Source organism: Chaetura pelagica, unplaced genomic scaffold, assembly GCF_000747805.2.
Source record: "Chaetura pelagica isolate M959 unplaced genomic scaffold, ChaPel_1.0 scaffold840, whole genome shotgun sequence".
NCBI classification, from domain to species: domain Eukaryota; kingdom Metazoa; phylum Chordata; class Aves; order Apodiformes; family Apodidae; genus Chaetura; species Chaetura pelagica.
In genome coordinates, this window is record NW_009951813.1 from 164,316 (window position 1) to 177,964 (window position 13,649).

Consider the following 13,649-nt stretch of genomic DNA (forward strand, 5'->3'; position numbering starts at 1 on the left):
TGTGAAGGGTCTGGGGGGGGGTCTCCCTAAGTTCTTGAGCCTCTGAAAACCACGGGACCATCTCTGCTCCTGTTTTCTGCCTGTGAGGGCTGGGATGAGTAGAATGGGGGGAGGCTGGACATTTTCATGCAACTTCAGCCCAGAAATCATGTCTTCAAAAGGAAATGCATGATTTCTTTCTCCATTTCACTTTGATTAGCTGTTTCTGGGTGTGGGGCTGTGCACCCAGAGCCTCCCTTCCCCACGGGCTGCTCTTTTCAGACGGAGCATTTGTTTTTTGGGGTTGGTTTGTTGGGGTTGTTTTGGGTTTTTTTGAGTTCTTCTTTTAGATCAACGTCAGGAGTTTTTTGAGCTGTGACACTCGGCAGATATTTCTGCCACGAAAGCATTTCCCAAGAGCTGCCTGTCTGATAACTGCTGACCCAGGGGCATTACCAGCTTTGACTGATTCCCTGCTCCCGATTGTCCCAGCCCTGCTGAAAGAGAAGTCAGCAGCTTGTGGACATCATTTAGCTGTTTGGTTTTTTTAAAATACCTCCATGCACTTGTGCCTGGGTGTGATTTCATGAGAGGTGATGGGCTGAAAGGACAGGGTTTTGCTCTTCCTCTGCTTCCTTCTGCTGCATCCAGCCACATCCAGCACTCAGCAGGGCTGTGAACTCATTTAACCTGCAGTGGGAAAAGAAACAACCACCCTCCTTCCTGCTCCTGTCCCCACACTGCATCTCCTTCTGCTCTTTTAGTGATTTCAGCTGGCTTGCAAAGTGCTTTAGTAGGCAAAGGGAGAGTGGGGTGAAGGCTGCTGGCCCTCTTTGGTGGCACAGGGCTGCTCAGAGGGAGGTGACATCTCAGTGTGACCCCCCCTTTTTGATGCCACCACTGCCATGCTGAGGGCTGGAGGAAATCCCTTTGTCCTGGGTGGCACTGAGTGCCCTGGGTAGCATTGGGTACCCCAGGTGGCACTGGGTGCCCTGGGTGTCTGACCCACAAGGGGGAAACCTGCCTAGTCCTGAAGGTGCTGACAGATGGATTTGCATGATGTAATCTGCCCTGATTTGGCTCATCGACCCTTTTTCCTTTTTTATTGCATCCTTTATTAAATCCACACTAGATGGATTGGAACTAGATGATCTTTAAGGTCCCTTCCAACACAAACCATTCTATGAGACATGAAAATGACTAGAAGGGCTTTAAAAATTAACCTCATTCCCTTGCTCACTCAAGCTGCTGTGCCAGGTCCCAGGTTACGCATTTAAGTCAGGTACTTAATTTTGGGGCCAAGATTCCAGCCCAACAGTGCTTGTTTTGTGTGATTTATGGTATTTTTGTTGCCTGACATGTCTAAATTGCAACTTGGGTGTTGGGGTGTGGGGGGTTTCAGCCTGCACAGGAGGAGAGAAGGGACGAGCAGGAGCCAGACAGCCGAGAGCCTGGGGGCAAGGAAGGAGGGGAAGCCAAGGAAGAAGGAGCCAAACCAGAGCCAAAACAAGAGACTCCAGACACCAAAGCTGAGAAGGATTTGAAAGCTGCCCAGAGAGCAGTAAAAAGACACAGAAACATGTACTGCAAAGTCGTCTTGCTGGATGACACCATTTTTGAGTGCTCTGTGGATGTAAGTACTTTTGGGGGGGGAGGTGTGTTCCTGCATCATCTCTTTTCCCTCTCCCTTCTCCTCTGCTTGAAAAAATCACCACAAAAATCTATTTAATGGGCACTAATTTGCTGCCAGTGAATTACATGACAGGCTTTGCTGCAGAGCAATCTCACTGTAAGCTACAGCAGCTCATTTAGTGTGTTGTAAAATTCTCTGGGTGCCTAGGAATCTTTGTTTTTTTTCTTGATTGTTTCACCATTTCCAGAATGTTTTGCTTTGGCAAGGTGTGTGGGGGGGGAATTTAAAACATAGAAAAATTGTCTGATGTGTTGTTCATCTTCTCTTGTTTGTATCCCAGACTAGAGTTGAGGTTTTTTCTCTTAGGTTGGGATTGTCTGAAAACCTTCTGCCCCTTTCCTTTGAGTTAGAATGGGCTGTCAAGTTGATTTGTGCTTTTTTCTAGTCACCCAAGGTACCTTCACCTCTGGCTGATGTAACTCCTGGAGCTTGAATGTAAAGAAAAATATGTTGTGTTTGCCCTGCAGGAAACAATTTAGAATCATCATGTTGACTTAGAGCCCTGCAAAACCCCCTTCATCTGAGAGCTTTTCTTCTGCTTTACTTGGTGCATTCTCTCACAGGGCAGCCTGGCTGGCAGGGTAATAAAAAGCTTGCAGAAATCCCCATCAGGATTGAGGCACTTGTCCAGAATATTAATAATCTGGTACTTACCATTCCAGCATAGTTCCATCAGCTTCTTTTTTTTGCCCCAAATCCTGCTGGCTAAATGGGCCAGGAGGGGGTATCTGGGCACAGGGCTCCTTGTGAAAGCAGTAACCTTGGGTGCTTCTGGGCAAGTAGGGCAGTTTGTGTAAGGATGTTGCTGCTGTTGTTGCCTGGGATCAGCTGGGAGCATCACCAGCCCCATCCTGCCCTGCCTGCAACCAGGGATTGTGTTTGCAGCCCCTGAAAGGAAGCTGCTCCTTGAAATGCTGGTGGTGACATCTCCACCAGCTTGTGCCTGGGTTTGCTGCAGCACTGCCTTCACGTGCAGGCTGCCAAGGTTGCCCAGAGGCTCTTCTGTGAGAGTAACAGAGCCCTGGGACAGGCTGCCCAGGGAGGCTGTGGAGTCTCCATCCCTGGAGACATTCCAACCCCACCTGGATCCTGTGGGATGTGCTCTAGGGGATCCTGCTCTAGCAGGGGGTTGGACTGGATGATCTCCAGAGGTCCCTTCCAGCCCCACCACTCTCTGATTACAGAATCATAGAATCATTCAAGACCATCACAAATGCTTTTATCCAAGAAGAGTAAGTGCTGTCCAGGCATCCTTTCCAATTGACAACCATTAGTAATTCTTTATGTCTTAAGTGCCAGTTCCTTGAGAAATCCCCAGCCTGACACATGCACAGTGTTACCTGTAGGGTCACAACATGTGCACTGGGGACCTTACAGCTGGAGGACTGGGGGAAAACAAGGCTCTTGGATGAGTTGCCATGCAGATGTGACTGAAAGGAGAGTTGGGGGCACAAGGGATGCATTAATAAAGCTTGTTTTGCATCACTGGAGCTGCTCCTTCCTAGCAAAGCCTCCAAGTAGAATGAGCTGCTTCTGGTTGCCATAGTTCTGTGCCTCAGGGATGTTTTCCTTCATGTTTTTGGACTAAAAGGGTATGTGTTCCTGGGGCCAGTTCATTTCTGCAGGATTTGGGAAAAAAAAACCAACCAAACAAAAAGAGGAGATAGGAATGCTCAAATTATATTTCTGGAGGCAAGAAGTTGTGTGTTGAGCAGCTGTTGGTGCATGAGCAGGAGATGCTGGGTTTGGTCAGCAGATTGGTTTGATGAAAAAGCCATGGGAGTGATGGCCTTTGGTTCTGAGTTGCTGTTTCTTTTGTGAAACTAGTAATTCAGGTTGCTCCCAAAATGGGGACCACAGCAGTGGGCTGTAGGAACAGTTCCATAGCCTTGGTTAGTCATCTTTTGATCAACACCTGACAGCCTGGAGCTGGGAGATACCAATGTAGTAGATATGCTTTGGGAGAGAATAAACCACATTTAATAATCATAAACCAATAATAATAAACCAAACCAAACAAATGATGATCAGAGGACTGGAGAGGAGAGGATAAGAACACTGGGTTTGTTCAGCCTTGAGAAGAGAAGGCTTGAGGGAGACCTTATCACCATATACTTAGAGGGTGGTTGCCAAGAAGATGGGAGATTCCTTATTTACAAGGAGTCCCATAGAAAAGAGAAGGGGTGATGGGCACAAGTTGCTCCTGGGGACATTCCAATTGGACACAAGAGGACAATTTTTCACCATGAGGACAGTCAGACATTGGAAGAGTGTCCCAAGGGAAGTGGTGGATCCCCCCACATTGGACAATTTTAAGTCTTGGCTGGACAGGGTGCTGAGCCACCTCATACAAACTAGAATAGTACCTGGAAAGGTTGGAGCAGATGATCCTTGAGGTCCCTTCCAACCTGGCTTTCCATGGTTCTATGAAATCTTTGGTGTTTTGATTGAGTTGTGTAGAGAACCACAGCTCTGGGGGGCTGGTGGTAGCAGAGGGACCCACTGCAAGTTCCCTTTGCCTCTCTGGTTTGAATTTTATGCCCATCCTACAGAACATCCTTTGTGTTTTTGCAGAAACATGCCAAGGGGCAGGATCTATTGAAGAAAGTCTGTGACCACCTCAATCTGCTGGAAGAAGACTACTTTGGATTGGCCATATGGGACACACCAACCTCCAGGGTAAGCAGCTGCTGGGGTGTTTTTCACTCAGGTGGGTTCAGCTCTTTGGAAGGATGGAGGAGGTGGTGCATCAGCTCTTCTTAAAACTCCTTTTGGTGTCCTCCCCAGGAAAGGCCAAAGAGGGTTAGAAGCAGAAATGATGAAGAAATGACTACAGGGGTGTGGATTTTTGTAAACAAAACAAAAATAAAAAGCTACATGAACTTGGATCTTCACCTGGAGAAAATTCATTAGATTAGTTCACTGCAAAATGATGCCATGAATTTGTAAAGCCCAAGAAGGTAGAGGAAAATTGGGCTTTTGTCACTCTACTAAAGCAGCATTTGATTTTTTTAGTTGTGGTTTTAAGGGTAGGTTGACTCCCCTTAGGCTGTAGAAGATGAGCCTGGATGTTGACACACTGCAGAGGGATCTGACAGTCCTGGAGCCTGTGTTCACTGACCTGAGCAGGAGCAGAAGCTGGTGGCCCTGCCATCCGTGTCATTTTCTGAGAGGTTCATTTGGAGCCAGCCTGGGCAGTTTGCAGTGGAAGTGCCCTGTGAAAGAACATGCCTGACCCTTCATACCAAAACTCTTACTCACATGGTTTCAGTTTGAGGTCTTTGGATGGACTCAAGCAGTGTCTTACCTTTTAAACCCTTGGTTATGCTTTAACTCAAGCAATTACTCAAGTCACAAATGTGCTAAATTGAACCCAAAGGCCCACTTTTATGTCCTTTAGACCAGTTTTGTTTGTCCACATTCTGTGCTGCACCTACAGCAGTCACTTCAATGAGCCAGGTTCCTGTGGCTGACAGACGTATTTGTCATTAAATACTAATAATTGCAAGGGTGAGTTCTTAATTCAGATGGAAATTAAAGCCTCGTTGCAGTTTGAGGCAGGCAGAGCTGGCCTGGGTGTGTTTGGCTGCTTCTGGTATCTTGCTGTTGTGTGTGGAATCTGCTTCCATGTGAATAACCTGGATTGTTTACTCTAGGAGGTTGTTGTGCTTGCAGAAGGAGGGATAGATGTGCTTTGAGATCCAATTAAGAGTACAAGGAGTTTAGCTGGAGCAGCTCAAGGTCTCAGGTCTGTGCTGTGGGGAGCTCAGTGCTACATCTCCTGGAGCTGCGTGAGGACACACGGAGCAGGCAGGGATGCACGTGTGTGTTCCTGGACAGAAAAGGGTTGTATGTGGCACTTTCTGTCTTGATATTTTGGGAATAAACCTTCCTGGGGATGAGCATTTTGCCACGTGGGAGCAGGAGATGGTGAGAGTGGGAGCAGGAGATGGTGAGAGTGGGAGCAAGAGATGGTGAGAGTGGGAGCAAGAGATGTTGACAATGGAAGCAGGAGATGGTGACAGTGGCTAGAGCAGCTGGTTTGAAGGAGCTCGATGCTCAGGCTCCTGAAAGAGAGGATTGTTTCCCAGTGCTTCATGACAGTGCTGGATAAAAATGCTGTTAATTGCTGTTCCCTTTGTTGCCTGCTGGCTGAGACAGGGTGAGTGCCAAGGATGCATGACTGCACCCCAGGCTGGGCCACCCCAAACCCGCCCGTCGGTGCTGTGCAAACAAGCAGGGGTGGCACCAGTGTGGGTGTAGAGATGCTCTCCTTAAAATGGTGGCCCTAAAGGGACAGCAGGTGACATGTCTACCTTTCAGATGGATTCCTTATCCCCAGTGGCACAGGGTTGGGGGCCAAGCATATAAAAAGATAGAGTTATTTGGAAGTGTTGTCTCCCTGGGGGAAGTGCCGTGTCCTTCTGGTCAGGACAGATTAGCTCAGGGGATTCAATGGGTTAATTCCTTCACCCTGGAAGACCTGGACTTCCAAATCCTGCTTAGAGATCGAGAAAATTAGGAGGGTGGTTTAATGTAGCCACTCCAGGAGGGCTGTTAGCACCAACACCATCCCTTTCAGACCCTGACCTCTGCAAAGGGAAAGGCTCAGTCTTGATCTGCCCGACTGGGCTGGTAAAAGCAGGAGTTGTTTTCTGAGGCTTATGTTGCACCACAAACCCCCAAATTACAGAGACAGGAGGGGAAAAAAAGGATCTATTTCTAAATTTGTAGCTGAGATAATTACTAGAAACTTGAGTCATACTTAGACACAATGTTTATGTCATGCTCCAGTGAAAATATTCCAGCCTTCCTCAGCAACTGGGTGTTTTCACTCCTATTTCAGTGATTAGGTCATTAAAAACCATCACTAATAATGGAAAGTCTTGGTGATCTTTGTTCTGACTAGGGCTTAGTATAGAGGCAGGGTTCCTAAAATGAATGGAAACTTCCTATTTGTCTGGTTTTAAAAGTTCTGGAGGGAACAAGTTGCACAAGTGCCTCTTGATGCTGGATGTGGTTGTACCTGCTGCTCTGAGCTTGCAGCTTTTTTTCCCCTCCTGTTCCTTGTGCCTCCCCTATGAGTACCTGGTAGCTGAAGGGCTGGAAATGCACCCACCAAAACCACAAACTAGGGTAAAAAGTTGTGAAAAATGCAGCATCTCTCCAGTTTCCATGGCTTCATTTGTGTCAAATGTTGTCTTTTTTGCCCTATTTTTAGCCATTTTCAGTTTTCTGTGATGTTTCTGGAACGTCTGGTAAACTCTGAATGTTTTTATCCTCTTACAGACGTGGCTGGATCCTGCCAAAGAAATAAAAAAGCAGGTTCATGGTAAGTAGATGGAATTTATCCCATGGGTGTGTGTGGTTCCTTCCCCCTTGCCTAAATAAATGTGGCTTTGGTGGGTGGTCCAGGGGGCCCAAGGGTGGGTGAGAGTTCAAGTGAGGGTGTCTGGCAGGGATCAGCACAAGTTCAAGCAGCCTGTGCATCCTTTCTCTTCTTCTTAAGTATTTATAATGCTCTAGATTTAGGGTAAAAAAGCAATTTCCTTGGGAAAACACAGCTTGGGGTGTGTACACCCTCTGCAATCCCATGCTGTCCTTGCTACCATGTCAAGCTGGAATAGCAGATCTGCTCCCTCGTGGAGGGTGGGGAAATAGGTGTCAAAGGAGTTTGGGAGAGCTGGAGCAAAACTGTCTGGTGTAGCAAGGTTGTATGGACTCTGAGGCTGGTTTGGGGTCCAAATAGGGGTTATGGAATGATAAATGGCTCAAGGAGTATGAGGACAAATGCCAAATGTTCTCCAAAATTGTATTTTAAGGTCTGCAAATGCTGAATTAGCTCAAGATGAGGACAGTGTCAAATGAATTGTGGAGGCTTTTGTTTTCTCTTGGGAGCAAGTCTGGTCGCTTTGCAAGTAAAATTCTGTTCCATGAAAGTAAAACACTGTTTTACAAAAGGAAAATCCTATTTTATGTCTGCTTTGGTGGAAGCAGCAGGACAAAGTGTGTCATTAAGTACAGATGAGAGGGGAAGTGCTGCAGAGCTACAGAGCAGGATGAGCTCCTGCTCGTAACAACCCTGAATGGATTGCAGGGTGTGTGTCAGGGGCACGGGCTGCTCCTGCCATGCAGGTAAAATTCAGCTTGGAAGTGTCATGAGCAACCTGCTGTGGAATCTGCTCCCATTTCAGGGTTAATCGTAGAATCATGGAATGGTTTGGGTTGGAAGGACCTTAAAGATCATCTAGATCCAACCCCCTGCATGGGCAGGGACACCTCCCACCAGCCCAGGTTGCTCCAAGCCCCATCCAACCTGCCCTTCAACACTGCCAGGGATGGGGCAGCCACAGCTTCCCTGGGCAACCTGGGCCAGGCTCTCCCCACCTTCACACCCAACAATTTCCTCCTCATGTCCAACCTCCATCTCCCTCTTCCAGTTTTAATCCATCCCCTCTTGTCCTCTCCCTCCCTGCCCTTGTAAAACACCCCTCCAATGTCTCAGTCCAAGGTCAGCACTGGGAAAAAGAACATAAAATCTGTTTATATATTTGGAACACAAAATATGTCCTTTTATTTAGCTAGAGTGAAGTGTCTTGTGATTTAAACACTGAGAATCACACAGTGTCTGTGACAGTAAATTCACAGAAGCTGAATTCTTTTTGGGATGCCAAATTATTGGAGTTTCCTTGAATATATGTTGGAATTACATACAACTCTGTGCACCCATATACGTTGTGCATATATAGGTAGTCAGTCTCTGCATCCTCCTTGCAATACATAGGGAACCTCTGCTGCCCAAAATATCATCTTGGAATGACTTGTTTTGAGCTGTGCATAATGAAAACAACATGCAGTGTGTTTAATCCCAGTTATGGTGTTGCATAAGAGGTAAATCCATGGACACTGCACCCCCACCCCCCCCCTTTGAGGTTGTGGTAAATCTCAGAGCAAGTTAAGGACAGGGGTAGCCTGTCTTTCTGAAATAAATGCTCTTTTGAACTTGTTAAAGGGCTCAGCAAGAGGGCATTGTAGCTGTGAAAATGGTTTGAGGGCTGAGTGGGTCAGTCAGGGCTCTTTTCTACAGGTAAACATGATTATTTTCAAGAAAAAGAGAGAGTGACCCCATCAGCTGTGTCACCCAGACTGTCCATACCACAAATACTGCCAGTTCTAGATGTGATTATCATAGACTTATGGAATGTTTTGGGTTGGAAGGGACCTTAAAGATCATACAGATCCAACCCCTGCATGGGCAGGGACACCTCCCACCAGCCCAGGTTGCTCCAAGCCCCATCCAACCTGCCCTTCAACACTGCCAGGGATGGGGCAGCCACAGCTTCCCTGGGCAACCTGGGCCAGGCTCTCACCACCCTCACACCCAACAATTTCCTCCTCATGTCCAACCTCCATCTCCCTCTTCCAGTTTTAATCCATCCCCCTTGTCCTCTCCCTCCCTGCCCTTGTCCCAAGTCCCTCCCCAGCTTTCCTGGAGCCTTTTCAGGCACTGGAAGGTGCTCTAAGGTCTCCCTGGAGCCTTCTCCAGGCTGAACACCCCAACTCTCCCAGCCTTTAAATGATGTGGATTCTCACTCCAGGTGATGCCTGGGAAGGTGCTGACCAAGGTTTACAACAAGCTGCCTTAAAGCATTTAGGTCTGAACTTGTGAAGCTCTTCCTGTCCCTGCCCTTGCTGTTCCTTCCAGAGATTGATGCTCATGTTGCAGTGGGTTCAGCTGTGGTCTGACCACCCAAGCACAGAACATTGAGCTGCTGAGTGAACAATCACATCAGCTCCTTACAAGACATTTGGAAATTGGGTTGAGAGCTACAACAATGCTCATTCATTAACTGGCAGCACATGCCTGACCTCTCTTCATAAATCTTTAGTTTTTCAAGCAGTAAAAAAGTATCAGTCCTTTAGCCTCTAAGGACTGAATTTAGTTTTTATCACAGGTAGTGGTTTATTCTCATGTATTTTCTGCCCTGCTTTGTTTTTCATCCTGCCTGTATCTTAGCTCCTGTGGATGCAGTAACATCTCACGCTGCCTGTTCAGCAGCAGCAGCAAGTGAGCAGCAGTGTTAGGATCCACAGGCTGGATTTTGAAGACCAGACTGGATATCTCCAGCTTTTTGGAACGACTGACTATCCAGGAGCTGTTCCAGTGTGTTTATTTTTCTCCACCTTTTCTTTGTCATTGCAGGAGGCCCCTGGGATTTCACCTTCAATGTCAAGTTCTACCCCCCTGACCCTGCACAGCTGACTGAGGACATAACCAGGTGAATTATCTGGGCACCCAGGGAGCTCACTGAGCAGAGGAAACCACTAGAACTGGGAGATTTGAATATTTGGGTGCTATTCCATCTTTCAGCAAGGATATCAAGTTGTCTCAGAGGAGTATTTTGGTTTTAGTGCACGTGTGAGATGTTCCCACCCTCCACTGAAGTCCATGTGCATAAATCAGTGACCTTTATCATCCTGACACGTGTGTTTTTGTGCAGAGAAGTGGATTTTATTTAAAGCCCAGATTTTTCTGATCACAATTGTCCTCCCTTTCCAGAGAGGAAGTGACCTTAAGTCCTCTTCTCTTCCATGCCATTTACCATGAGAATCTTAGTGCATAATTAAAACCACAGGTAGAAGTTAGAAGCAGGCATCATGCTGCATTCATCACTGGTATCAAAAAATAGTTTCTCTTTGATCCTTAAGTTCCTTAAGTTTCTCTCTGGTCTCTCTAAATTGTATTTTGCTTTTTCCCCCCCTTCCCAGGTATTATTTGTGTCTTCAGCTCAGGCAGGACATCATGTCAGGGCGGCTGCCCTGCTCCTTTGCAACTTTGGCTCTGTTGGGATCATACACAGTCCAGTCTGAACTGGGAGACTATGACCCTGATCTCCACAGCCCAGATTACATCAGTGAATTCAAATTGGCCCCAAACCAGACAAAAGAGCTCGAGGAGAAGGTGGTGGAGCTTCATAAAACATACAGGTAAGGTGCCTGGGACAGCCTGAAATTAGTGGGGCTTTCTGGTATTTTCCCCACCTGTGTTGGATGCTTTTGGTTTCCTGCTGCACCAATTTCTGCCTTGGCAGTGAGGGGGTAGATTTCCAGCTACTGAGAACATCAGCTGTTTAAAAAAAGATCTAATATTTTAAAGTGAGAACAAAATCTTCCTAGAGGCTGAAACTATTTTTTTCCTGCAGGAAGAAGACACTTTTTATTTTAACAAGTGCCCTTTTTCAACAGTGGGGCCATGAAAGTGGGGGTTATTCCATGTGAAAATGCAATGCAAAGTTTGCTTATTTTAACCTTGCCCTTTGTGTAGATATATTTTTAATTTTTTTTTCCTAATATTTGCTTTGGGATTTATGGAATTTTGGGGCTGCAGTCTGGTTGGAGCAGATCCCATCTCTGTGTGTGTGCTGTGGCCTGCAGTGTGTTTGGTGTTTGCTGCTGCCACGTTTAATGAGTAACAGTTTGTAATGTGGAATTATCCTGGATAATGCAGGAGGGACAAGCCTGCCTTGAGTCTGTCCTCCTCATCTTCTCAGTGTGGCCATGACCTGGCAGGTGTGTCTTGTTCAGGTAGGGTTGAAGGACTCCTGGGAGCCCCCCCAGTACTGAGATAAAGGGTCACAGCAATCAAACCCTGGCCAGATGGCAGCTTCTCCACCCTCCTCAGAGATATCTTTGGGTTTTAAGAGGAAAAAGAACCCCATAAAACTACTCTGTGATGCTGAGGCCATCAGCCATCAGCCCCTTGACCTGTGAAGAGCTGCTGGTTGATGCACTTAATCATGAGAAGAGAGCAAAGACCAGATCTTCTCATGGACAGACAGGAGCTAATAACCTGAGTGCAGTGGGGAAGGGTGGACTTGTGCCCCCAGCTGTGACCAAAGCTGCAATTAACACCTCACTCAACCCCACAAATCAATACCTTAAATTGATTCCTCTCCATTTGCACTGAAAGGAGAGGAAATGAGGGAAAATAAGTACTGGGCTGCTGACAGGTTTCATGACTTAAAGTCAAAGGCCATTAGCTGGGCTGGGAGTGGCAGATCATGGTCCTGAATTATTCATGGCTTCATTAAAAGGATAAATCAAGGTACAGGAGATAGTTATATTTAATCTGCTCATGCAGGAGGGAGGAAGCAATATGCACCCCTTTTAATTTCTGGTCTGTATTCCATAAATATAAAACTGTTGGAGGGATTTCACTGGGAAAACTCTGCTCAACCATTCTCTGTCTCTGGCTACTTGGTTTGCAAAGCACAGGGGAACATGTTGGAGACAGAATCACAGGCTGGCTTGGGTTGGAGGGACCTTAAAGGTCATAGAATCATAGAATCATAGAATCTTAGGGGCTGGAAGGGACCTCGAGAGATCATCTAGTCCAACCCCCCTGCCAAAGCAGGGTTACCTAGAGTACATCACACAGGAACTCATCCAGGTGGGTTTTGAATGTCTCCAGTGAGGGAGACTCCACACCCTCCCTGGGCAGTCTGTTCCAGTGCTCTGTCACTCTCACAGTAAAAAATTTTTTTCGGATATTCACCTTGAACCTCCTATGCTCCAATTTACACCCATTACCCCTTGTCCTATCACTGGTCATCACTGAGAAAAGCCTAACTCCGCCCCCCTGACACTCACCCCTTACATATTTGTAAACATTGATGAGGTCACCCCTCAGTCTCCTTTTCTCCAAGCTAAAGAGACCCAGCTCCCTCAGCCTTTCCTCATAAGGGAGATGTTCCACTCCCCTAATCATCTTCGTAGCTCTGCGCTGGACTCTCTCGAGCAGTTCCCTGTCCTTTTTGAACTGAGGGGCCCAGAACTGGACACAATACTCCAGATGTGGCCTCACCAATGCAGAATAGAGGGGGAGGAGAACCTCTCTTGACCTACTAACCACACCCTTTCTAATGCACCCCAGGATGCCATTGGCCTTCTTGGCCACAAGGGCACATTGCTGGCTCATGGTCATCCTCCTGTCTACCAGGACCCCCAGGTCTCTTTCACCTACACTACTCTCCAGCAGTTCAGCCCCCAACCTGTACTGGGACATGGTGTTGTTCTTCCCCAAATGTAAAACTCTGCACTTCCCCTTGTTGAATTTCATCATGTTTCTCCCCGCCCAACTCACCAACCTATCTAAGTCTCTCTGAATGGCAGCACAGCCTTCTGGTGTGTCAGCCACTCCTCCCAGCTTAGTGTCATCAGCAAACTTGCTGAGGGTACATTCTATACCCTCATCCAGGTCGTTGATGAAGATGTTGAACAACACCGGTCCCAGCACCGACCCTTGTGGGACTCCACTAGTAACACACCTCCAACCAGATTCTACCCCATTGACTACAACTCTCTGACTCCTTCCCTGGGCAACCTGAGCCAGGGTCTCACCACCCTCACAGGGAATAATTTCTTCCTACAATGTACCCTCTTTCAGTTTCAAGCCATTACCCAATGGTGACTAAGATGGTGACTGCTCCTGGATCTTTCCTTGAGGATTGTCCTCACAGTCATCTTTGTCTGCCCTGTCTCCCACCACTAAAATCTCTCTTTATATCACACACTTGCCCAGGGAAGCTGTGGCTGCCCCATCCCTGGCAGTGTTGAAGGGCAGGTTGGATGGGGCTTGGAGCAACCTGGGCTGGTGGGAGGTGTCCCTGCCCATGCAGGGGGTGGGATCTAGATGATCTTTGAGGTCCCTTCCAGCCCAAACCAATCTGGGATTCTGTGATTTTATATACATAAGTGCTCGAAAAGAGAGACACCAAAGCAGGGCACAAAATGAAGTGCACAGCTGGGTACTCTCCCAGCAGAGCTCTTTGCTGTGCCTCCTACCAGAAACTTAGGGACAAGGGCACTTGAATCCCGTTGATAACAGCCTCTATTGTCAGGATGTTTCTGCTGATGTTGTGCTGTGTTGCCCCTCCTGCAGACATGGCACCATCTGCTCCCAGAAAACCTCTGAATC

At 47.3% G+C, this 13,649-nt stretch overlaps 1 protein-coding gene across 2 annotated transcripts in view; it reads left to right on the forward strand.

Moving 5' to 3' along the window:
* Positions 1–13,649, forward strand: part of EPB41 (erythrocyte membrane protein band 4.1) — a 51,817-nt gene that overhangs the window by 2,124 nt on the left and 36,044 nt on the right. Inside the window, exons 2-6 of one of the 2 annotated variants that reach the window (XM_010008199.1) lie at positions 1,382–1,612; positions 4,247–4,351; positions 6,962–7,004; positions 9,876–9,951; positions 10,442–10,660. In XM_010008199.1, coding sequence (XP_010006501.1) covers positions 1,382–1,612; positions 4,247–4,351; positions 6,962–7,004; positions 9,876–9,951; positions 10,442–10,660 — 674 coding nt within the window. The remainder of the gene's footprint in view (positions 1–1,381; positions 1,613–4,246; positions 4,352–6,961; positions 7,005–9,875; positions 9,952–10,441; positions 10,661–13,649) is intronic. The other variant, XM_010008207.1, reaches the window with a different exon arrangement.